General features: G+C 42.1%; 2 protein-coding genes across 2 annotated transcripts in view; one reads left to right on the forward strand and one right to left on the reverse strand.

Moving 5' to 3' along the window:
* Window positions 1-20,338, forward strand: part of LOC141754707 (dolichyl-diphosphooligosaccharide--protein glycosyltransferase subunit STT3B) — a 108,024-nt gene extending 87,686 nt beyond the window's left edge. The window contains exons 8-16 of the mRNA XM_074613957.1: window positions 2,404-2,452; window positions 3,124-3,278; window positions 4,332-4,543; window positions 6,687-6,874; window positions 8,381-8,552; window positions 9,096-9,269; window positions 13,355-13,468; window positions 16,548-16,754; window positions 17,078-20,338. Coding sequence (XP_074470058.1) covers window positions 2,404-2,452; window positions 3,124-3,278; window positions 4,332-4,543; window positions 6,687-6,874; window positions 8,381-8,552; window positions 9,096-9,269; window positions 13,355-13,468; window positions 16,548-16,754; window positions 17,078-17,152 — 1,346 coding nt within the window. The 3' untranslated portion in view covers window positions 17,153-20,338. The remainder of the gene's footprint in view (window positions 1-2,403; window positions 2,453-3,123; window positions 3,279-4,331; window positions 4,544-6,686; window positions 6,875-8,380; window positions 8,553-9,095; window positions 9,270-13,354; window positions 13,469-16,547; window positions 16,755-17,077) is intronic.
* A 2,524-nt stretch (window positions 20,339-22,862) lies between these two features.
* Window positions 22,863-26,876, reverse strand: part of osbpl10a (oxysterol binding protein-like 10a) — a 78,316-nt gene continuing 74,302 nt past the window's right edge. Inside the window, exons 10-13 of the mRNA XM_074613958.1 lie at window positions 26,604-26,790; window positions 26,045-26,227; window positions 25,775-25,928; window positions 22,863-25,280 (exon numbers count right to left, since the gene is read on the reverse strand). Of these exons, the coding sequence (XP_074470059.1) occupies window positions 25,236-25,280; window positions 25,775-25,928; window positions 26,045-26,227; window positions 26,604-26,790 (569 nt within the window). The 3' untranslated portion in view covers window positions 22,863-25,235. The remainder of the gene's footprint in view (window positions 25,281-25,774; window positions 25,929-26,044; window positions 26,228-26,603; window positions 26,791-26,876) is intronic.

Consider the following 26,876-nt stretch of genomic DNA (forward strand, 5'->3'; position numbering starts at 1 on the left):
GCTTGTTTGTGTGGTCTGCACACACATGAGTGTGTGAGCGGTTTGTGAGAGCCCCCCCCAGGCAACAGTTCACAGCTGAAATGTATTCCACATCAAAGCCGAACCAAAATAAGACATTTTGTATGCGCACATAAAATGCCCTGTGCGGTCTAATTTGCAGCTTAAATGGTTTCAGTTACATTTATAAACAAGTCAATTCCCGTAATTAAGTACCATCAATAGAATACATTTTCAGTATTGACACGTTCTCGTTGGTTTTTCTTGGTTTTGAACCGCAGAAAATTCTGCTTTATATAGTTTAGTTGCTGGGCTACATATGAATGTTATTAAAGGCCCTTAAAAGCCTGTTTTTTCTCAATTAACTTCTGACTATAAAGTATTAAGATTTTCTGTTTAAAGCTGAAGTTGGCGCAAATATGAAAAAAAGTTATTTTTTTAAAACGGTCACTATATCCTGACAGTAGTGCATGAGACAGATAATCAGAAAAATATCCGGTGTCCTCCGGTGCTCCTAATGGCATTCGCAAGATTTCACAGCGCCGAAGGAAAACAACCAATCAGAGCCGAGGATTTTCTACAGCAGCTGTCAATCGCTGCTCGCGAAACTCCCCAACTCTGATCAAACGGTCAAACTAGGCAGCGCTGATCAAATATGAATCAATCATCTGTTACTGTAATGCCTATTTCTTGCCTCAAATGTTTTCAGAATCATCTTGTAGTGTACTGTTTAGCTGTAAAATAAGAAAGTTTGCTCCGGCCGGTGGGCGGTGCTTGGTTTGGGCTTGACTGTTTTCAACATGGCGGCCGGGTCAGACTTTCTTTTCTCTCTATTCTCATATTTGATCAGCGCTGCCTAGTTTGACAGTTTGATTGGAGTTCAGGAGTTTCACGAGCAGTGACTGACAGCTGCATTAGCGACTGCTCGGCTGTGATTAGTTGTTTTTGTTCGGGCGCTGTAGAAACTTGCAAATGCCATTAAGAGCAAGAGGGGGAGGTATAGGAACATGATCTCAACTGATCTCAGCATGACTGCCGGGTCACAAACGTTCTCATTTTACAGCTAATCAGTACACTACAAGATGCTTCTGAAAACATTTGAGGGGAGAAATAGTCATTACAGTAACAGATTATTGATTCATATTTGATCAGTGCTGCCTAGTTTGACCGTTTGATCGGAGTTCGCGAGTGATTGACAGCTGCTCAGAGACGGCAAGGCTCCAGCTCGGCTCTGATTGGTTGTTTTCCTCCTGTCTGTGAACTCTTGCCAATGCCATTAGGAGCACCGGAGGACACAGGGGATCATGATTTTTTTCAGATAACCTGCCTCATAGACTGTTGTCAGGATAAAAATAACTTTTCATCATGCTCAAAGTTACCAACTGCAGATGAAATATTTAAAAATGAATGGCTTAGCCAATGTTTTATGAGGAAGGAAACACATAAAACACATTTGTTAGACCTCCCACAGGGCGTTTTGGTGAGAAACTGAATATAAAAAAATAACTTCAGTTTGTTTACTAGAGAACTCCACAGGGACACCTTTAACACTCAACATCTCTGATAATCGGTTTCATCAGGACGGTGTGGTGTGGTTTTGACAATGCTGGCACCACAGGCAAACCACCAAATTAGGATTTGTTTACATCCACGTTTGCTCGCTAGTAGTCTTCTTCACTACTGTTGTTGGTGGATTGCTGCTTGTTTTTGGGCACATTACCGACACCAACTGTTGATCAGCAGAATATCGTGAAACACCCCCGTCTATGTGCGTATTCGTGCATGTGCACACAAACAAATAAGACCAAAACATTACTGCATTGTGTTCCTAATAGTCAGAAACTCCACAGGGTGCTTTTAAACTTTTGAATAAATAAAGACAGATAATTATTTTTCTGAGCTTAGCCTTGATTGTTGCTTATTTAGTCATGAATATTTATTGTGATAGAGAAATACGTCAGATCAGAAACCCAAGTTTTCAGTGGCTTTGAATAAGTGGATGCACTTTACCACATGATATATTGTATTTCAGTTGTGTTTCACACATAATACTGAACTATAGACATCCATTGTTTTATCCTCAGGCAACCTTTGCTACTTGTACACGTTTTTCTCGGCCTGTGGGTCAGATAGTGTTTGCCATTTTATTTATTCAGAAAGAGTTTGCTTTATAAATATTATATTTGGTTTGTAGCAAAGGGCAATCAAATGAAAGTGTTTTCAAGTTTTAATATATTTCCCCGTGACTAACAACATTTATCTCACTTTACGTAAACACAACTCGACAAACTTCCTGCTGCACGCCTACCAGCGGTCCTCGTAGTCTGCGGCTCGCAAACGGAAAGCATGAAAATACAAATGTTCTATATTTTCTGTATTGATTGTCTTTTTTTTTCTTTTCCCCAGGATACATCGCTCCGTGGAGCGGTCGTTTCTACTCTCTCTGGGACACCGGGTAAGCTCTGCTGACCTTCACACTCTCACCGTCGATGGAACACTTGTTCAATCGAGTGTGTGTTTTCTAAGACGGCTATAAACCCCCACACTCCCCCCTCTCTGCACCATCCCAGAGGGGAAAACAGTACAGCACAGGCTGCGTGTTGAACTATTGTCTTACCTCCAAACAGCACTAGGCACCCTGTGTTCTCCAAATGCACTGCAACGTGTTTGATATTTCAGCACACCCAATCAATTCTCTCCCCCCCTCCTGTCTGCTGACTGAAGCAGTATGGGATAGTTTTTTCTTTCTCTTTCCTCTGGAGGCTGATACTAATTCCTTAATGTGCTGTGTGTTTTCTCCTACCCAGCTGTAATCACAAAACACTTTGTGAAATATTTAAAATTGTATAGAAACTGCTGTGTTGAAGCCCGTTAATGAATAAAGAGGGAACACAGATCAGAGAAACGAAGCAAAAAGAAGAACATGAATCATGTTGAGTGCTAAATTTGTTCATATTTTACCATAAGCATGCCGGGGAGGTAAATTATCTTTTTTTCCTCTCATAATTCTGGAGTTAATCAGGAGGATCTATTGTATAATTTGTCTCAACACTCCCAACGCGCTCAACCCAACATGAATAACATCCTGTCTGTCTCTTCCTCCCCCTCCTTCTCTTTATCCCTTAGCTACGCCAAGATCCACATCCCTATCATAGCCTCGGTGTCGGAGCACCAGCCGACGACGTGGGTCTCCTTCTTCTTCGACCTCCACATCCTGGTCTGCACGTTCCCAGCAGGCCTCTGGTTTTGTATCAAGAACATCAATGATGAACGAGTGTTTGGTAGGAACATTTTTTTTAAAACCACAGCTTTTGAAAATATGCTTTTAAAGATTTAAATTCCACTGTGGCATAAAGTTACCACGTGCAAGAAGCAGCTGTTTTTCTCTGCTCTGAATTTCCATCTCAGTTCTCTCCTTTAACGTATGAACACAGGACACTCCTACATAATATATTTTGGCCACCAAATTAAATTATTTCAACTTTGTTTCACAGAAATCACGTTTTTAACCATGGAAGCAGTGAGGCAATTTAGAGCTGTAATTGGATTTTTCTTACCAAAAAGAAAGTTAACTTATGTTTGTATGTACTGTACATAGGCTTGCACCTTTTGACTTTTTATCAAAGAATCATATACACACAGTTGATCATATTTTTGTGCTGATGATTGTCGCCTGTCCAAACAGCACTTCCTTGAGTCCCCAGCAATACACCCGACAAGTGTGAAGTAGATCGGATGAGCGTTTTTTTAGATATGTGAAGGGCACACAGACATACAGACAGAGACTCGCTTGCTAAAACTTGAAACAGAGTACAGTATAGTATCTCCTTTGTCTCCAATATTGTGATGCGCTCTCAGCTTTCCACCTGCCTGAAAGAAGAACATTGAGGAGGACTTGAAAAACAATTCAACTAAAACTTTTATGTGTACAGAGTAAGACGGCCGAGATCAAGGGCAGAGAACCTTTGAGCGCTAGAAACAGTCCTTCAGCAGCCCGTTTCTCCCTCAGACTTAATCAGCCAATTACAGCTATTGATTAGCCATGCACCTGTTGAGCCGGGTCGGCACTTTTCAAGGACGGAAAGCAGCCAGCGCTCTCTCTCCATTTAGCGTTTGAGCTGTGCGGAGCCAACACAGACTGATTATGCTGCGTTACAACTCAATTTCTCTTTTTCATGTCTTTATCTCCTTCTCACACACACCTCCCCATTTCCTCTGTCCTTTGCATTCACACCACACCGTCTTTCTCCTCGTCTGACCTTTCGTCTGCTTCGTTCTCCCTCTCTCCCCCCACGCCTCCCACCCACCACCTTCTTTTTCTATTTTCGTTCCAGTGGCCCTGTATGCCATCAGCGCAGTCTATTTCGCCGGTGTGATGGTGCGCCTGATGCTCACACTGACTCCTGTGGTATGCATGCTGTCCGCGGTGGCTTTCTCCAGCGTCTTCGAGCATTACATGGGAGATGACACGAAGAGGGAGAAACCCCCCGCTGAGGACAGCAGCGACGAGGACGACAAGAGGAACTCTGGGAATCTTTATGACAAGGTCAAGACAGAACTGAATGATTGTCGCAAAGACAAAACAGTCACTGAGTTATTCTGCTCCTTTGCACACCTTTGCTGTTTGGATTTATCATTTGTTTGTTTGTCAGCTTCCCTCGCTCCCCACCAGTTTAGATTGCCAGTTTGGGTAAACTGTGATTCAGCTGCAGCTGCCATCATTTTAGCTGTCTCACTTTGTTGAATGTTAATCAGACTGCTTGTCTTCGTCTATTCCAGTCCACCTCGTAATCACATCATTTCACATGCTTCCCACAAATACCCATCCTCTAGAAGTGATGCTGAAATATAACATTTTAGCTTTGAAATTGGCAAACGCTTCACAAATGACACATTTAAGCCAGTTTTTGAAGATCGAGACAGCAAAGTTGGACATCTGCTTATGGTGACGAGGCTTATTACACATCATTGCTATCCTGCAATGACGGGAAAGAAAATGCAGCGATGGACATTTTGACCATGTCAAATTGCCTACAATTTGATACAAATTGTGGTGAACATTTCTACTGATAGTTGTTGGTAAAAAAAACAAAAACATGTAGTAATGTGCCAATAATAGAGGAATAGAAATCTGGAAGCTGATATAAACAATGCAGGTTACAAAACAGAAGGGTTTTGAGGTCAGAATAAAGATTACATGGACTAACATTGTGTTTTATATTATTATTATATAACAACATTTTATACAATGATTACTATGAACTCTACGGGGTACATTTAAAGCTGCAGTCGGTAACTTTGAGCTGAGCTGAACTGTCACTATATCCTGACAGTAGTGCATGAGACAGGTAATCTGAAAAATCCTGTTCCTCTGTGTCCTCCTAGTGCTCCTAATGGCATTAGCAAGTTTCTGCCGCGCCCAACACAAAAACAGCTGTCAAATACTGCTCGCGAAACTCGCGAACTCCGATCAAATTGTCAAACTAGGCAGCGCTGATCGAATATGAATGTAGAGAGAAAAGAAAGTCTGACCCGGCCGCCATGTTGAAAACAGTCGAGCCAAAACCAGGCACCTTGGCAAACTTTCTCATTTTACAGCTGAACAGAACACTACAAGATGTTTCTGAAAACATTCGAGGCGAGAAATCGGCATTACAGTAACAGAATCTCGATTCATATTTGATCAGCGCTGCCTAGTTTGACAGTTTGATCGGAGTTTCGCCAGCAGTAATTGACAGCTGCTGTAGAGACTCCTCGGCTCTGACTGATTGTTTTCCTTCAGACGCGGTGAAATCTGTCAATGCCGTTAGGAGCACTAGGAGGACACAGAGGAACAGTGTTTTTTTTCACAGATTATCTGTGTCATGCACTACTGTCAGGATATAGGGACAGTTTTATGAAAATAACTTTTTATCATGTTTGCTCAAAGTAACTGACTGCAGCTCAAAGGCAGGCATTCAAACTTCTTACATTTCTTTTTATCAGGCAATTAATCAAATGTCATTAACCTATCATGTTCATGGAGAAGTTGTGTTAAAGGCTTTGTCTGCTAACCAATTTTGTCCCTTACATTAGCTATAGATAGTTGGTTAACCTTTATTCAGGGAGTTTCATTAAGCTCAAGATCTCCTTTACAAGACAGACCTGAGGACATATATATCTCTCAACACAACAAGATTTGTCACACACATACGCTAATTAACAGTGACACATATTATATATTATCATAATAAAGATATCAACGAATATAACTTTACAGTCCCTCAGTTATATTGGTGTCTGTGACAGGTTTTTTCGCGGCTCATTCCAATAGTTAAGTGCATAGTACCTGGTGCATAGTGTTCTCTACATCTATCCTCGCTCACTTTTAGCCCCAGTTTTAAGTGTCAGAGCAAGTCATTGGAGGTGCTGGTAAAGAAAAATGTTCACATTATGCAGATTTCCTTCCTCTCCAGAGTTTTTATAGCCTTAACAATTCTCTTTTGCGAGTGTGAAATGATATTAACTCATCACAAGGTCCGTCTCACAATGCTTAGTGATGCATCACACAGTCCAGAAAACTTGAGGATGATGTAAGATACTCTGCTCAATTAGTTCATTCAATAATTTATTCCACTCAATAATTCATCTCTCCTTGGAACGGCCGCCGTCCTCGTCCCCGTCATAATAGCGTTTGTCTCCCCCTGCAGGCCGGCAAGGTGCGCAAGCATGTGTCAGAGCAGGAGAAGGCAGAGGAGGGCTTGGGTCCCAACATCAAGTCCATCGTCACCATGCTCATGCTGATGCTGCTGATGATGTTCGCCGTGCACTGCACCTGGGTCACCAGCAACGCGTACTCCAGCCCCAGCGTGGTGCTCGCCTCGTACAACCACGACGGGTACGGATTACACATGCACGCACACACTTCAGCTGTAATGAGTTAATGGATGTCTCAAGTGATGGTTCATAATGCAGAAGAATGGATTGCTCAACCTTGCATGCAAATGAGCACGTGTGTGTGTGTGAGCGTGCACGAGCACACAGAGCAGCAGGATAGAGGAAGTGCATGTTTATTTAATGAGAGGTTTGTGGAAATACTGATATGTGCACCTATAAACTTCAATATGATTTAATATGAACTTAGTGTTTTCTAGGTCACAGGAAACATCTGTGGACCGTCTCTGAATTTACAAAAAGCTTGATATATTATTCTCTCTGAGATTCTTTACAGGCAAAATTATTCTCTTTAAACATTACGGAGGAAATATTGAAGGCCAAGACTAAATGGTAGACGCGAGTCCTCATACATTTATTAATGGTACCACGGCAGCTCTCAGACAATGGTTTTAGCCGGGCTACTGGGAGTAGCATGGCTGTCACTCCGCTCTTTCCTCTCGCACATATACACCCACACGCTCATACGCATATAATATGATTACCATACCTACGAGTTAAAGCGGCAGCAGCCAGAATATTTTTGGCATCATTGGGCAAAAATGTCCATAATAACCTTTCAGCTTATTGTAATTCAAGTGTTCTGAGAGAAACTTCTGCACCTCCTCATGGCTCTGTTTTCAGGCTTTAAAAAATCCCTTGACGGGAGACTTTGGCCAATCACAGGTCATTTCAGAGAGAGAGAGCATTCCTATTGGCTGTTCATTCAACGGAGGCAGCTGTCAATCACTCGCAAACTCCGACCAAACGGTCAAACTAGGCAGCGCTGATCAAATATGAACTAATATTCTGTTACTGTAATGCCTATTTCTTGCCTCAAATGTTTTCAGAAACATCTTGTAGTGTACTGTTTAGCTGTAAAATGAGAAAGTTTGCTCCGGCTGGTGGGCGGCGCTTGATATTTCCTCAACTGATCTCAACATGGCTGCCGGGTCACAGACGTTCTCATTTTACAGCTAAACAGTACACTACAAGATGAGGCGAGAAAAAGGCATTACAGTAACAGAATATTGATTCATATTTGATCAGTTGATCAGCCTAGTTTGATTGGTTGTTTTCCTCCGGTCTATGAAATCTTGCAGATGCCGTTAAGAGCACCGGAGGACACAGAGACATTTTTTCCAGATTCCCTGTCTCATGCACTACTGTCAGGATATAGTGACCGTTTCATAAAAATAACTTGTTTTAATCATATTTGCTCCACTTCTACCCACTGCTGCTTTAATTGGTTACTTGGCTTTTCGTCTGCTTTTGCTCCTCGTGGTAAATTTAGGACACGAGCGTTCAAAGTACAAGATGTTTTTTAACCCCTCGGTTTGTTACGTACGGACGGTTTATTCTCAGCTGCTGTTGCCCTTCTGATTCAAAGTCTTAAACTGAAATATTAATAGCCTCAGCAGTCACATGCCTGTCAACACTGTTACCTGTCAACCTTATTTCCCCCTGTTAGGACGCGTAACATCCTGGATGACTTCAGGGAGGCCTACTACTGGCTGCGGCAGAACACGGACGAGCACGCACGCGTCATGTCGTGGTGGGACTACGGCTACCAGATAGCCGGCATGGCCAACAGGACCACGCTAGTGGATAATAACACGTGGAACAACAGTCACATAGCACTGGTGAGCCTTCTGTCTGGTTCTCTCTTTGCGCTCTTCCTGTTTTGATTCACACACATACAGAGAGACAAAAGATTCCCTCCAACAGCCACTGGATGATTAGCAAGCTCTTCAGTGGATTTTTTTTAATGTAATTGCCACATAGTATAAAACTGTTCCTTCCAACAAGCCACATAATCTTGTTTGCTTAAACTTTTCCCATTGAATTTACACTGTATGGGGATTTCAGTTAATTGCTGTCAGATTCTGTGGGTTTGATTTATGTTTTTTTCTCTCTCTCTGCTGCCAGACGTAGAGGAATGTTTTTTATCTTTAGTCTGTTAAAGGCCCCTGGCTTTCTTCTCTCATGCTTTCTACCTGCTGCTTGTTGTCTCTTCAGCATCTGTCCACAGGAAATGTAATTACAGAGGATACAAGATGGATGTCTGTTTAATAATTCCTGTGTTTTTCCCCCCCTGCCATCGCCGTATTGAAGCGCCGTGTCTTGTTAAACAGAGGAAACTCCAATTAAAGTGCGACTTGTCATTCCTCGCCGCTGTTTTTTAGGTGGGGAAAGCCATGTCGTCCAACGAGAGTGCAGCCTACACAATCATGAGGTCGCTGGATGTGGACTACGTGCTGATTATCTTCGGAGGTGTAATTGGCTACTCGGGAGACGATATAAACAAGTTCCTGTGGATGGTGAGGATAGCGGAGGGAGAGCACCCCAAGGACATCAGGGTGAGTTTGAGACCTGCCCGTCACTGCAGCCGTTCTCCACCAAATCTTGTAGCAAGCACTTACACAGCAGTGAAATCAATGTTTCCTCTTCACTCCTACTAACTGGACGCAATGTGAACATCAGATTGTTTCACTTTTTCCCCCGATGAAGATGTTCTGAACCTGTTCTGTGCATCAGCAAACAAGCTAAGCGTCATGTCGCTTATTTAATAAAACGCTCGCCCTGGCTCTCTTTATGGGAAGTTTTGCACACTTGTTGATGTCCGTGACGTTTCTATTTCCCTTACAAGGAAAACATAGCTGTAGTAGCTGAGGAAATGATTACAACTTAAGAAAATTAGTTATAATTACATAACTTAGACAATTAATAATTTGTAGAGGGAGAAATTACAACGGCGCCCAAAACATTTCGCTCCTATATCTGGACAATTTTTCACGCTCCATCCGCCAGAGTTTACTCACTCGTTGTATGTTAGGAAGGCGTGTTAACGTGTGTTCAGACCAAACACAACACTAATGTTCGCCTTGTGTTACTCGCGCAAATACGGCTGCTCGAGTGTTTTTAAATATTTGAATCGATTGACAGCCCTGGTAATAATAAAGTATAAATCCCAAAATAGACCCTGAAATAAGGAATAATCCCACAACATTATTTGTTCCAGTGTCAGATCAGTTTGAATTGTGTTCGTCACCCACTGGTGGTCGTTCTGTGTAGTTTCTGTTTTTGACCCTGGAAACAAGAAGTGCTTCACTTCCTGTCTAGATCTTACCTGAGGCAGCCACGTGTTACTGCTGGACACAATCTAATGCCATCCTCTCTTTCCCAGTTTAAACATGACATCATCTGTAACTAGTATTGTTTATTAACATAAAAGCGACATGGATGCATCGTTATTTGTTTGACAATGCGTTGTTTAGCAAGGAATGGTTGACTTTTTGCTTTGTTATTTAGAAGAGTACAAACCGACTTACTTTGTGCTTTGCCTATAGTAAGGCTGTCCCGATTACCATTTTTTGGGCTTCGAAGCTTCGGGGAGAAACATTCAAAGGTATCGAAGCTTTGCGTCGTCTCGTCATCTCTACTGTTTAAATGCCTGGGACAGTGCCGCTGCTCCGCCAGTACTGTACACACACACAACAAACAGCGGTATCCGTCTGAGAATAACTAATAATATTTCATGTTGAATATGAATAATGTTGTGAAGCATTCGAATACTGATTTGGAGGTCAATTACCATGGCAACGGTCACAACTACGAAGCATTTGGGTCAGCCCTAGCCCTTAGCATAGCTTATTGGTCCTTTATTTTAAATGTTGTGATGAAAGATGTCATACAGCCCTTAAGCTAAGCTCTGTGAGATGCTGTGCAGTGATGCAGCGTTTTCATTTGTATTCCCTTGTTCTTTGTCCACAGTTTTACACGTACTCCTATTAAACCGCCAAACTCTACACATCGTTCTGCTTATTCATTATTCATATTCAACATGAATTATCATTAGTTATTCTCAGAGAGATATCGCTGTTAGTTGTGTGTAGAGGTGCATGTGTGTACAGTAGTGCGGCAGCGGCGCTGTAACGATGGAGACAGACAGACAGAATATTACTCACCGAAGCTTCGAAGCCTAAAAATTGGTATTGAGGAGAGCCCAAAAACGTACCATGTAGTCCTATGGCTTCGCTCACTTTTCTCCAAGCCCTCTCTTCTTTTTCTCTGTGCGGTACTGACGTTGAGTCGTAGAGCTGCCGGTGCCCACAGATGGCGACAATAAGTTTGTCCTCCATTCCTTTCCGCTTTTGGTCTGAACACACCATTACACTTTCACTCTTTATAATGATGCTCAAGGACAGACTCTGTTTAGCCCATTGTGGCGCATTCATGACATATTATCCACGACTTAGAGGCTCATCCTGAACAGCAGCCTTTATTGCAAGAAAATATCCCATTCAGGTTTTCCAGCTCATCCCCATTTCACATATTTCTTTGTCAGTTTTGAATTGTCAGCATACAGCTGAAGCCACAAAACAATTTACATGCACTCACGAAAACCAGGTTATTCAGGGGAAGCAGAATACGCAGGAAGTCACACAACACATTCACATGCTGGTTATAGATGGGACTGATCTGATCCAACATCGGTATCGGGTTCCGATAGGATGTAATTCACATATCGGATACGGTACTGAAGTCACAGATTCACGTACCGATCCATATAAAGATGTAATCATGGTGCAGAATGTCCCTCCGGTCGTGTTACGGCTCCAAAGAAGCTAGTTAGCTACGCTAGCGTCTATAGCACAGAGGTCGAGTGGCTAAAGTGGATAAACACATTATCATTATTTGTATTTTCACAGTGACGGTTCTCCGGATTTCAACCGGGCTAACGCGGCCGGCCTGCCGTTTGTGCCGGAGAGTGCTCTCAATAAACCGTTCAACATTCAGGCTACTTCTATCAGCTATTAATAATCCAGACTTATATGTACCTGTTCCAGCTGGTCTCTGACTCTGCATGGTAACCATAGCAACATCTCACCACTTCCCCCCTATTCAACGTACGACACAAACAGACCTCTGACCTTGCCTTTTATTACTTCATCAAAATGACTGAAAAGGGTAACGTTAGATATTTATTTCTCTACACAGTGCTTGCACTTTTTATTTCAAATATTCACTTTGAAAGCCTCATGAAGGAGTTTTCCGTTTGTCGTTTTGCACTCCTCTTTAAAATTCTCTTATTACTTTTGAACTCATGTATAGAAATCTACTAGTGGTTTCGCTGTGCACTTGATTTGTTCAACTTTTTCCAGAACATTAAAGGAATTTCCATGGCAATTTGCACTCCTACACCTGTTTGTATGTGGGGCGTACTTAACCTACAGCGCAAATAAATTGCACCCCTGCGTTGCATCTCTAGTTACCATAATGCTGCGTATATATTTAGAGTTCCAGAGGTTGCTTTTTGTTAGTTTCGATTTTATTTCTAGAATTATTATGAATACGAGAATGTATCGCTGTGTGCGTAATGATCTTTCCTTTCATACCACCACTCTGCTGTCACATTATTACTTTACCTGATGATTAAAAACCCGGCTACCTGCATCCATGGCCAAAAAAATCTATGTTCTCCAGGAGAAATCTAGCTGAGGAAGCCATGTTTGTCTAATCCCTGACCCCGATTACAGAAACGGCTTTCTTGATTGCATGACGTTTAAAGGGGAACACCACCTAAATTAAGAATTCCAATATATTATTTCCACGCCTGAGGAAAGTTGAATCAATATTTGTGAACATGAGCTCCTCTCTCTCAGAGCCAGAAACCAGAGAAGTAAGTCTCCAACTTGTGATGTCATAGGGTATAAAGTCTGGAGCTGCTCCATAGACAATGAATAGGAGACTGATTTTATGGACCCACAGAATGTTTGTTTTCTTTTTTATACCCAAATGAGCTTTATTGTATTGTAGTGTTCTCAGTTGTGAAACAGAAAATGTTCCCATATACTCAGAACATTCCCCTGGATGCTCTCAGTGTCGTCTATAACATCTCTCCCCATTCATTGTCTATGGAGCAGCTCCAGTCTTTATACCCTATGACATCACAAGTTTGAGTTTTAGCACTCTAGTTTTTGGATTTGGGAGAGAGTTGTTCATGTTTACTAATATTTTTTGGACTGTCTTAGATCATAGGAATAACATGACAAATTTTGAAAATGATATCTTGTTTGTTTAATCTGTACAAAAAACGAACACACTGACTGAGGAATATAATTGTTTCTGGTTTTGTGTGTATCCGAGATTCACATTTAACATTTGTTGTAAATAAGTCATTTTTATAAGTCATTTTTAAACTAGTATAGGACAGTAGTTTCTAAACAATGTTTTATGTGAGCACAATAGCTGATATAAGTAATATGATTTGTCTATTTTTATCCACCATGCTCTATCGGAGCCTCTTCAATTAGTGTGAAACTGTCCTCAAAGTTTTCATATTTGTATCCACCCTTATAATCATCTCCAGTCGGTGAGTTCTATTAAATTGCTTCACCTTCTGGCCCTGATCCTCCCATACTTTCATCCCTGTCTTCTCCAGGAGAGCGACTACTTCACCCCTCAGGGAGAGTTCAGAGTGGACAAGGCCGGCTCACCGACTCTGCTCAACTGCCTCATGTACAAGATGTCCTATTACCGATTTGGTGAAATGCAGGTGAGGAGAGAGACTTTTCCAATCAAAGACGCTTTCACTTTCCGGCCGAGTAACCTCGCTGAAGTAAAAACTCTTCGACTGTGCAGGTCTTTGATCTTTTTTATTTTTCCTCCAGGTGAGGTCATACCAGGGCTAGTGGGAGAAATTTAAAAAAGATTTTGTGGAGATCATGATCCTCTTCGTCGGTATAAATAATGAGTTCCAGCTTTGTGCAGAGATCAGAAAGTAACAAGCAGCTGCCATCGTGGTAGAAGTAAAAAGCACTGCTAGTATATTTTATGCAGCTTTACCACAGAATAACAAGCAGCTGCCACCACCAAAGGTGTACAACTTTTTTCCTACTGTATCTTAAAAGCAGAGCCGGCTGACAGACAGGTAGAGGAGGATTTAAGGAGATGCCTTGGGGAGCTCCTGAGGTTCGGAGAGGGAGAGGAGGTGGGGAGGGGGAAGGATGGAGGAGGAATATGAAAGATTGGCGGAATCTCTCAAATGTTCCACGGCTACTTCTGGCAGGTAGCGGAGAGAGAGATGAGAGGGATGCCTCTTTGCCAGGTGCTTACATCCCCGCTGTAGATGCGGCACCGGCCAACAGCGCAGCGGAGACGGGAGAATCAATGCAGCCGCCATCCGTAGACAGACAGCCAACGCTGTGTGGCTCACAGCGCTGTTTCGGGGGGGGAAATATGGAGAGACTGAGGCGCAGGAGGAGACGGAGGAGAGGAGGGAGTGAGCCCAGCGAGAGAAGAAAGAGTAGATTACGGAAACAGGATGTGACAAGGGGAAACGGAGGCTTAGAGGACATCAGGAAACACACAATAAGTAGATAGTTGAGGATGCAGTTTGTAGCGGTGAGTGGAGATTAAAGGATGATTCTGACAATGTGAAATACAGTACCGAGTAGAAAGTAATGAATAGAACGTCATATCTCCCTAAAAACGTACTCATTTATCTTTCTCTTGACATTTAAATGACGAGTTGAACAGTGCCAGTAGACGCACGGCGAGAGACTAAACTATTGTGACTAATAATAGTTTGATATTTCACACCCCGTGCGTCCTCTAAAGCAGCCTGGAGGCACACACGAGACGCCAAGGTGTTCTGTAGAGGAGAACATGGTACACAAAGGAGAACAAAACAATAGAGGTGAGGGGGATAGAGTGGAGCTATAAGAATAGAGGTGACAAGGGCAAATCAAATGTGAGAAGGACACAGTAAGAGCAGAATAATAGGAAGAAGAGGTTGGGAGTGATTCATACAAAGTATGTAATAGTCGCCAAAGGACAGATGCTGCGCTGTAAACAAAGAGATGTCAAAATTGTTGTTTTTCTTTTATAATTGTGTTTGTCCTTGTCCTTGTCTTTGTCTGTTGAATGCAAAGTTTGAATTAGAAAAAAACGTCAGTGTGCTGCGATGACATTAAAATTATGCTACAAGGCTACAGCCTACTAATTAACATGTTGTTTCTTTAATCATTAGACTATTTCAGACTTTGTTACCTTTAGACAGAGCTAGGCTATATGTGAAATAAACCTCCACTTTGTGTCGGGGTCTCTCATCGCCCTGAAGGGGTTTATTTCACAACAATGACCCGCTAGCTGTACATTATCCTGCTTATTATACGGCTACTAACTACTACTACTACTAACTACTACTACTACTACTAACTACTACTACTACTACTACTACTACTACTACTACTAACTACTACTACTACTAACTACTACTACTACTACTACTACTAACTACTACTACTACTACTACTAACTACTACTACTACTACTACTAACTACTACTACTACTACTACTAACTACTACTACTACTACTAACTACTACTACTACTAACTACTACTACTACTACTAACTACTACTACTAACTACTACTACTACTACTACTACTAACTACTACTACTAACTACTACTACTACTACTACTACTAACTACTACTACTACTACTACTAACTACTACTACTACTACTACTAACTACTACTAACTACTACTACTACTACTACTACTACTACTAACTACTACTACTACTACTACTAACTACTACTACTACTAACTACTACTACTACTACTACTACTAACTACTACTACTACTAACTACTACTACTACTACTAACTACTACTACTACCTACTACTACTACTACTACTAACTACTACTACTACTACTACTACTAACTACTACTACTACTACTACTAACTACTACTACTACTACTACTACTACTACTACTAACTACTACTAACTACTACTACTACTAACTACTACTACTACTACTTAAAATCAATCATTTGACACAAAACCGGTCAGCCAGAGTCCGACATCAGAACTGCGCCCATAGCAACGGTCTGTTATACATAGCAACGGTCTGTTATACATAGCAGTGGTCTGTTATACATAGCAGTGGTCTGCTGTAAAGAAATAACAGACCGTAGAACGCTGTGATTGACCAATCAGAATCAAGTATTCAACAAAGCTGTGTAATAAGTTAAGCTAACCGCCTGCTAGCTGTACATTTATCCAACATGCAGACATGAGAGTGGTGTCAATCCTCTCATCTAACTCTATGAACTCCCCAAAGTGTCAAACTATTTCTTTAAAAGACCAATATGTAATATATGTATTGTTATAAATCATAAAATGGCCATCCTATGTCATCAGAGATTAAGGAAACGTGCTGAATTTAAATACTGGCTTCTCCTTTGAAATGTATAATCCGGTCCTGAACGTCTGTTTTTTATTTTGGCCGGTGTGAACCCGTCCGCTGCCCATTTCAACACCGTGTTGCCACACATGAAACAATTTTTAGAATTTGGACTGCAGTTTAAAACGCTCGCTGTCAGTGCTACATATTGCAAAACGCTTTTTGCATGTCAAGTCAATTTTCTTTATATAGCCGAATATACTGTATCACATATATGCCTCAGGGAGCTTTACAGTCTGTACAGCACATGACACCTTCTGACCTTTTTAGACCCTCGCTTTCGTTAAGGAAAAACTCCCCAAACAAACCCCCGCATGGAACATTATAACCAAAACACACAGCTAGCTAATGACAACCTTATCCCGTCTCCCAGCTGGACTTCCGGACGCCTCCCGGCTTCGACCGAACGCGCAACGCCGAGATCGGCAACAAGGACATCAAGTTCAAGCACCTGGAGGAGGCGTTCACCTCAGAGCACTGGCTGGTGAGGATCTACAAGGTCAAGAAACTGGACAACAGGGAGGCGCTGGACCACAAGCTGCGCAGCGTAGTGCCCAAGCAGAAGTACACCTCCAAAAAGGTAGAAGGACACTTCCTGTTCTATTGTTTTATATGCAGGAATCATTTTGACTTCTAGTTTTAGAAAGATTTATGTTTGAAAATATCACGACTAAACTAGAGTATGTGCTCCAATTTAAGTTTTTAAGACCTGTATTATAAGTATAATATGTACTTGTTTATATATACAGCATATTGAAGCAGAGTAGCTCTTAAAGTCAACCATTTCTGTGACACTCACCATATTCACTCATCATATTCATCCCTAATATCCAGTAAATTCTAGATGAAACAGATTTTAGTTGGAGAATACATTGTCTTTTTCTTTTCTGTCCCTCCAACCAGACTGCCAAGAGGAAGCGAGGACACATCAAGAACAAGCTTGTCCTGAGGAAAGGCAAGAAACTACAAAAAAAATAATGGTGACGATGAACTCTTCTAGGAAAAACAAACAAAACAACTGCGAAGAAACCTCTAACAACCAATGAAGAAGAACACAGGGGCCGTTTATCTGGCACTTGGTCTCAAGCGCTTCTCATTAGAGCGCCTCCGTGTGTCGAGGAAGCGTCATATCTGGCTAGCTCCAGAACCGTTTTATCCTGAGGACCTTTTTGTCTTGCTTATTTTCTTTCCTGTTTTTGTTTTGTTTGTTTTTTTACTTTGTACTTGAATGTGTGGCGAGGCATAGGGCTGCTCTGCTTGGGTTCGGCGTTGATTTTATTTTTGTGGTACGTTTTTAATTAACTGCTTATCAGTGCGGGGATCGGGGGGGGGTGTGAGGAGGTGAAGGGGGGAGACGAGAGAAGACTTAGGAACATTTGCACCAAAGACCCATCGACTTTGCTCCATGGCACATGTGAACTCATTACTGAGAGTGAGGAAAGGAAGAAGCGCAGGAAGTGAAAGCTGAGGACTTGTTCCTGACTCGTGTACAGAGGACCGTATGCGGTATGGAGGAACGTCACCGTCTAGGCACAGCCCATCTGTAATATTAACCTTTTGACCATCATCCTCTCCTTTATGTCTGCCTGGCTCCCTGACCTTCGGTTTCAAATTCTTTAGAAAAAAAAAAAATTGGCCTAATATGTAAATATGTTATGTAAAGAATAAGTCTAAAAGGATGATAATAATATATTGGATTATTGTGGTGATTTTTAAATATGCAGTCGTCAGTTATTCTCTTCATTTCTTTATGTGATTTATTTTTTTGTATGACAACAAATAGATCAGTGAATGCAATAATTCTTGTACAGAAGGGGCTTGAGATTTTGTTGGAAGAATGAATGTGAGTTTTTACAATGCCCCCCCCCCCCCCCCTCTATCCCCTGCCACACACACACACACACACACACCGCCCTTTTTTCATAAATTGCATAGATTGTACATTTCTGCTGCTAAGGTTTTAAAGACGGAAAGCAAGCAACTGTGTGTAAAAAGTAGTGATAATAAATTAGGCCTCCCTTCCTGCAGAGGGAGCTCTCTAGTTTAGTGTGCAGAGCCTAGTGCCTCATCGCTGGTCACCATCGCCTCGGTAACTCGTGACTGTCTACTCTTGTTAGCGTTTTGTTCGGCTCATCGTGTGTCAATGCGGCGGGTTTGGGTGCTTTCGACTGAGGCTTTGGAAACTGGGGATTTTTTTCAAGATGTCTGGAAATAGACTGGTGAACTGTGAAGGGGGGGCCGTTAGTACACAGGCACTGAAACTGAGACTAGAAAAGACAACTGAGGTCAGGATAGGTAGAGACTTCCATCACTGTAGAGCTGTGTCCTAATTCCATACTGCATCCAAGGCTAAAAAAGTATTGATTATATTGTTAATTCACACTGTGGAATTAACCACTATTCACATATATGTCAAGAAGCATTACTGTAGGGCTGCAACTAAGGATTATTTCCATCATTTTATCTGCTGATTAGTTGTTTTATCTATAAAATGTCAGTTTCCCAAAGCCCAAGGTGACTTCGTCAAATGTTGTTTTGTTTGACCAACCATCCAAAATCCCTAAATATTAAATTTACACTGATATAAAACAGAGAAAAGTAGCTAGAAGACGCTGGAACAAACAAATGGGTAGCATATTTGCTTGAAAAATGACACGATAAATCTATCAAAATCGTTGCCAATTAAAGGGTTATTCAACCAGTTTTCTTCCGTAAGACGGGGTTTATTTCACAACAATGACCTGTTAGCTGTGCATTATCCCGCTTATTACACAGCTACTTGCTTATGAAATCAATAATTTGACACGAAAATGGTCCACCAAGAGTCCGACATCAGAAACTGCATCCATAGCAATAGTCTGTTATACATAGCAACAGTCTGCTATAAAGAAATAACAGACCGTAGAACGCTTTGATCGACCAATCGGAATCGAGCATTCAACAAAGCCGTGTTATAAACAGATTTAAAAAGCAGCAGAGGCCGAGATAATCCTAATTTTTAGTCCATAGTATGAGTCGAGCTCCATAAACGCTGGATCCTACATTTCCCATGATACATCCCAATAGCATCTTGTACTAATGGACCCTCCATATTTGGTAAATGCCCACATATTTGAAACTCCACACCCCCCGTTTTTACAAGTTTTCTGTAAAAAAAAAAAAAAAAATGTTGATACCATGATAGGTTCAGTTGCTTCATGTATAAAATTTGTGGAGTGGCCCTTTAATTTTCTGTCAATAGTTCTATTTTTATAATATTATTATATAGTAGTACTGCAAACCATTAGTTTTGTTATTGATTAATCGTTTGGTTCAGTAAATATCACAAAATAAGGTTAAAACGCTGTTAATTTTTGACATTTCTGCTTTAAAAAAAATACTTGAATAATTAAATAAGTATTAAGATAATTGATTAATTAAAAGATATTAATGTGAGTAAACTTATCGGTTAATCTCCTGATAGTTTGAGCTCTAGTATAAAGTTGGGACACAGCTCTAATGAGCCGTAACCTTTGACCTCTTCTTCTATGGGCACTGCACTGTTCTTTGTGTGTCTGGGTTCTCCAGATGTTCTAAACACTACAGGTGTTTCTGTATGTGCACGCTTCAGTAACTTTTTCATTTTTATTTTTTATCAACTAAGTAACACATCAAAAGACTAACACATCATACAGCTGTACTTGTTTTGTCACATCTCATAGAAAAGTGACTTGTTTTAACATCACCTGTTTCTTTTCTTTACGTTTTTTAAAATACTGTCTGAATCGCTTTGTTCTTTTTTTCTTTGATCTTCTCTGAAACTTGAGCGTCACCATTTCAGACTTCAGACCTTCAACGCAACGCCACATTGTTATTCAGTCACGCGAACGCCTAAAAACTGAATCCTGTCCTCCTGATTTCTCATTTGTCAAGAGAGGAGAGCGTTCAGACCAAGCCTTAATGTGATGTACAGTTTGTTGCCCTCTTATGTTTTCATTTTGTGTCATTAGGAGCGGCAGAGCGGTTCCTTCCTCTACTAAGTTCACTCATTTTCTTAGTAGCTCAGTGCCGTCTGTCCTTAACACAACGTTTCTGTTTGATGAAATCCCTCCCTCGCCTTTCAAAGTTTACATTTTTACATTGTTGTTCTGTTCAGCCATCTTTAAATATACACTTTAATGAAAACATCTGTGTAAGTTGTTATTAATTCATTAATGAATGTGTACATTCAGTAGATTTATATTTTTCCTGTGCAGATCTGGGTTTTTTTTCAACACAAAGCCAACCACTTGATGGCAGCATTAGCCTTTGGATGAAGCGTCAGAGTCTGCAACAGAATGATTTAACTCTCACCAGGGTGAGGATAGTTGGTGATGAGTTTCATTGTATGATCACGAGGTGGAATCCATTAGTATGTGGGTAAATCTTGGTTGGATAATGTAAAGTAAAACTTTCCTGAAACAGATAACCTTAAAGAGTTGAATGCGTTAAAGCAGGCAGTAAAAAAAATGCATCTTTACCACCAAGTCTTCCACAGGTAAAATATGAACAGTCTATAACGGTGTGGGAGGAGTTCAGGGAGAATATGATAAAGGACTTTTGGTTGGCCTCAAGGAAGTTCTGGCAAACCTTAAGACTACTCGGAAAAGGAAAGCAGGGTTTGACTCAGACGGTGTTCAGCAGAGGAGGAGAACTGCGGTCCTGGACTGGGGATATTGTCGAGTGGTGGAAAGAGCACTTTGAGGAACTCCTGAACCCGACCAGCACGTCCTCTGTGGAGGAGGTAGAGTTTGAAGTCTCGGAGGAAGACTTGTCCATATACCTGGCTGAGGTAGTCAAAAAGCTCCTCGGCACCAGGGGTGGATGAGATTTACCCTGAGATGCTGAAGGCTCTGGACACTGTCTCGGCTGACACGCCTCTTCAGTGTCACGTGGAGGTCGGGGACAGTACCTGTTGAGTGGCAGACCGGGGTGGTGGTTCCCTTTTTTAAAAAGGGGGACTTGGAGGTTTGTGCTCCAACTATCGGGGTATCACACTTCTAAGCCTCCCTGGGAAACTTTATTCTACGGTGCTGGAAAGGAGGCTCTGACTGATTGTGGAACCTCGGATCCAAGAGGAGCAATGCAGATCCCGTCCTGGCCGTGGAACAGTGGACCAGCTCTGTACCCTCGCAGGGCTGTCAGAGGGGTCGTGGGAGTTTGCTCATCCAGTCTACATGTGTTTTGTGGACTTGGAGAAGGCGTTCGACTGTGTCCCCCAGGGAGTCCTGTGGGGTGTATTAGGGGTATATGAGATACCGTTGCTATGAGCCACCTGGTCCTTTTATAACCAAAGTGAGAGCTGCGTCCGTATACTCGGCACAAAGTCAAACACGTTTCCGGTGGGTGTTGGCCTCCGCCAGGGTTGTCCCTTCTCACCGATCCTGTTTGTGAAGTTCATGGACAGGATCTCAAAGTGCAGCCGGGGAGAGCAGAGTGTCCGGTTTGGGGAACCTCAGAATTGCGTCCCTGCTTTTTGCAGATGATGTGGTTCTGTTGGCTCCATCAGACTGTGAGCACGCACTGGGGGCGGTTTGCAGCTGAGCGTGAAGCGGTCGGGATGAGAGGCGGTACCTCCAAGTCTGAGGCCATGGTTCTCTGGCGGCTCCGGGTTTGGGAGTGAGTTACTGCCCCAAGCGAGGGAGTTAAAGCATTTGGGGTTCTTGTTCACGAGTGACGGTAAAAATGGAGCCTGATGGACATGCGGTCTGGTGCAGCGTCAGCAGTTATGCAGGCGATGTATCGGGCTGTTGTGGTGAAGAGAAAGCTGAGCCGCCAGGCAAAGCTCTCAATTTACCAGTCCATCTATGTTCCCAGGTGAGGACCGATGGTCATGAGCTCTGGGTAGTGACTGAAAGAATGAGATCGCGAATATGAGCGGCCGAAATGAGTTTCCTTCTCAGGGTGACTGGTAGAGCTGCTGCTCCTTAACCTTGAAAAGGGGCCAGCTGAGGTGGTTCAGGTATCTGATCAGGATGCCTCTCTTTAGAGGTTTTCCGGGCACGTCCAACTGGTAAGAGGCCCTGGGGTTAGACCCAGAACACGCTGGAGAGATTATATATCTGGTCTTGCCTGGGAACACCTCGGGTTCCCTCAGGAAGGGCTGGAAAACGTTGCTGGGTAGAGCGACGCCTTGAATACCCCGCTAAACCTGCTGCCCCACAACCCGGCCCTGGATAAGCTGAAGAAAATGGATGGATGGATGATAATGAACTTAAGTTGGTGAGTAAGTAGGCTAACTTTTAGCTCGTCACATTTAGCATGTACAGATCGGATATTCACTTTCTGTTGTTTAGCATGCTGATGTTATCACGGTAAAATGCCAAAATATGCTATGTAATGTTTAGCATGTTAGCGTATGTAAACATACGGTGGTTGGTTATCTACTGGTGGCGAAAAGTCACCATATACTAAATATATAACTATCTGTTTAATTGTTAGATATTCCATATCGGGGCCACAGAGCGAGTCCATGATTACCATGGCACATTTATTACAACAAAATGATCTCAAACAAAGTTCCTGCTTTGATTTGTAGATGTTGTGACAGATGAAGATGTTTCACAGGTCCTCTACCAGAGCAGTGAATGAGGAGTAGCGGTTTACACTTTATGATTAATCAACGTGGTTGCAGGACATTAGAACAGATGTACATTCATGAGAAGACATGTTTAATTAAAAAAAAGTAGAAGGTCTTTATTAATGGACAATCCCTCCTTTATCCAGTCACTCTCTACTTCAGTGAATCCTTTTGAATATAGATATATATAAAAGAGTTTGTTTCATGTAAGGCGAGTGTCATTAAACAGTATTTCTAAATGGTTGCAGGTTTGTTATCTATACTGTCATGACATAAGCTACAAATAGGCATCTGGTAAATTCACCTGGTTTCAAAATACTTATACTATTATATTGAAACTGAAAGAGCAAGCAGTGAGAAAAAAAAAATGTAAGGCCATAAAAAAAAAAAAGAAATTGTCAGTGAAGAACAAGTGAAGTGGATAAACTGTTAATTGCTCGTTTAATATCTGCTTTACTTTGTTTAGGAAAGCCATTCAGTTTGATAAATTGACCACGTAGTCCGTCAAACATGACAGAATGTGAGTAGTCGTAGTACCACAGTATTATGACCCCAATACATCTCCTGTTTCTCTCCAACAGGCTGCCAGCTGCCAGCGATTGTTATTCTGCTAGATTATCCTCTCATCTTCACAGAGGCAACCTTCCAGCGAACCCCAGATGTGACAACACGATTGTGTGTTTCTGCAAGCCTCCTCATCCATATTCATCACCACGGGCGACCTAAGGAGAAGTATTAACTTCGGGAGGCACGGGCTGCCTAATTACACAAGTACCATCTTCAGGGCACCGATAACAAAAAGAGATTAGAGGACCCAGGAGCATTTTGCCACAAACAAACCAGCGTTCTCTCTTTTCTTTTTTTCTTTTTTTGTTTTGGAAGAAAAAGTGCCTAATGGCTGGAATAGCTAAATAAGAGAGGTAGTAATGGAAAGTGTCCGTAATGCAGAGGGCGTCTCACTCAATGGATGAAATACTTTAAATGGAGCGACGTGGCAAAAATGAAAAATCACAAAAAGCATGTGTAACAGTACAAGATGGAAAAGTAGCATACTATTAAAATGTGCCCAGATACATTCATAGTGCAGACAAAACAATCAGGACCTTTACTTTCTAGTAGCTCACTTGTAATGTACTGACTAATAAGATATATACTAACACATACATTTCTTTAACTCTTAATTTATATCTCATTTTAAAGGGACTATTTGTAACTTTCAGAAATGCTTGTTAACAGCGACACTTGTGGCCGTGAAATCAACGAAAGTCAGCGTCGAGCTCGCGCTTGCTCGCTCTAAATAGACATGAACGAGCATCGCTCAACACAGTGAGGCGACACACGTCAGTTAAAAGCACAACATCACTCTATATTTCAGCTGCTTGGCAGTAATGTTAGCTGACCAGATGAAGGTCTCTCCATGAATCAATGCTGATCCTAGTGTTGGCTTTTCCTGCTCAGCGCAGGCTTCAGCAGCGGGGCTCCTCAACAAGTTACGTTATCGCCTCCCGACCGCAGCCGGCAGCCGAAGACACCGGCACCCGGTCGATAACGAGACGATAACGTAACTCGTTGAGGAGCCTCGTCACTTCACAAGACACGGAAAACCTCTGTTGGTCTGGAGGAGCTGCAGCATTTATTTCTGCACAAACGTCTACTCTATATTCATTAGATATTCTAGTGCAGTGTGGAGTGAGCGCGCGTTCACGTCTAGTAGAGGTGGAGCGAGTACGCGAGAACGCGCACTCTGTCTGAGTGAAGGTAAGCAGGCAGCGGAGACGAGGCTCCGGCCACACGCGAACGGGCATGTGTGGCGACCCGCTACATTTATACGCTTAAAAAGTTACAAACAGTCCCTTTAAATGTGGTTAGGTGTTTCTTATTAACCTGTAAAGCTCTCAGAGAGACCACCCTGAGTGGTAAAAGCCTGTAGATATAAAATATTAAATTTATTTCTATGGTAAAAGTGCTTTTATAAACAACTCATTTACAGCTACAGTATAATGTGTTACAGGGAACGTCTATCGATTCATTCTAACGCTGCGTTACAAACTAAAAGCTTGGAACCAAACATTGACAATGTCTGAGAAAAACGTATTGATTATAAAAACAAATAAACACCAGTGGCAAACTTCATTACTGTGCGTGTGCAAAAAAGGCCTTGGCAAGGTGAAAAATAGAAATACTCTACTTTGAATAGTAATACTATTAACTGTATATAAAAATTTACTTTTTGTCCCCAAGAGCTCCAACCACCATCTGGGTTATAACAGTGGAGATCGCTTTGGCACCTTTGCTTGATTTCCTGTTTGTATCTCCACAGTGTCGCTCTGTGAGTCTGTAGCTCAGGTCTGAAGGTTCTCCGGAGGACTCGGCTCTCTTCGCTTGACCTCCTGACCTCTGACCTCCAGTGTGGAGAGGAAGGATCTCCGTTATTGTCCATCAGAGGAGAGTGCTGTTCTGCTGTCAGGTGGACTTCCACAGTGGGCTGTTGTAGATCCAACCTTCTCCCTGCAGGTGTGAGGAAGGAAAATGAAAGATCTTGATGTTGTTTGTAATTAGGGTGAAAAATATGATTCAAAAAAGTTATTTTTATAAAATGGTCACTATATCCTGACAGTAGTGCATGAAACAAATAATCTGAAAAAATGATGTGCCTCTGCCTCCCTCACAGACCGGAGGAAAACAACCAATCGGAGCCGAGCTGGAGTCACAAATCACTCACAGACTCCGATCAAACGGTCAAACTAGGCAGCACTGATCAAATACGAATCAATATTCTGTTACTGTAATGCCTATTTCTCGCCACAAATGTTTTCAGAATCATCTCGTAGTGTATTGTTTAACTGTAAAAATTAGTAAATATAGTGTACTATATAGTAAATAGGAGATGATTTCAGATGCAGCCTGGCTGACTAAAGATTGAAGGGCAGTTTGAAGATCATGCCACCCTGCTGCCTTATATCACAGTGTTGCTCCAAGAAGTTTTGCTCCCTCCACTGTACCTCTTTAGTGAAGTATTTGGGTGTCCAGGGTTTGTTATCAGCTGATCTCTGCCTCTGTTCTCCTCTCTGTCGCTCCTCCAGCCTGTGTTTGTGCTCCGTGGCCTCGTCGATGTTCCCTTCCTTCAGCGACTTGGTGACATGTTGCCATAACCGCCTACAAGCAGGTAAAACACACAATTAAAATGATAAGCGATTAATGTGGCTTATATCTGGCACTACCGGGACCTATTTAGAATATGCCATTAATTTGGTGGTAATGAATTTCTTCACCTGGATTCTGTCCTCCCCTGTTTCTCCACAGGCCGCAGCTTCTTCCTGGTGACTGGCAGTTTGGCCGTGTCGATCACTTTGGTTTCCCCGCTGCTGTAAGTGAACTCCAGCGTGCCGTTCCACTCGCCCTGAGCTTTGCACACAATGGTGTTGGTCGGGTTGTGTTTGACCTCTGCCGTCACTCTGAGGGAGTCAATCAGGGATTTTTTTTGTTAGGAATTTTTCTTGTCTGCCTGTCTGACTTTTTAGGAAATTTTATACGTTGACTTTTTTTGTGACAAAATATACTATGATTTTTAACTCGTAAAATCTACAGAAAAAAATCAAATGGGCGAATAAAGGATTTACTGATATGCAATATATAATAAGTGGCCAACAAATGCCACATTTATAATTCTAATCATAGTGTGGAGCACAAAGCCACTGTCACATCAGACCATTTTCTAAATCGATAAAAATAAAGGAAAAGATGAACCAGCATGCAACGTTTGCTGTCAAAGTGAGATGGAGTGTATAAAGGCAGGCAAGAAGAAAGAAGGAGATCCTCAGAAACACTTACCTGTGTACTTTCCCTCCATAGAAAGGCTTGGTGTGAAAGGTGACGGTGGCAGAGTAGCCGCTTTTGACACAGTTGATGGAGACTTTGCCCCCCAGCTCCACCCAGGGCACGGTGAGGATGGAGCGGGCGTAGGCACAGGGCAACGTGAAGACGTACTCCTCGTCGTGCTCCAGTAGACAAAGGACACCTGAGAGGAGAAAACAGAAAGAGGGGTTAAAGGTGAACACCACCCAAACTAAGAATTCCAATATGTTATTTGTGAACATGAGCTCC

Source organism: Sebastes fasciatus, chromosome 17 (assembly GCF_043250625.1).
Source record: "Sebastes fasciatus isolate fSebFas1 chromosome 17, fSebFas1.pri, whole genome shotgun sequence".
NCBI classification, from domain to species: Eukaryota; Metazoa; Chordata; class Actinopteri; order Perciformes; family Sebastidae; genus Sebastes; species Sebastes fasciatus.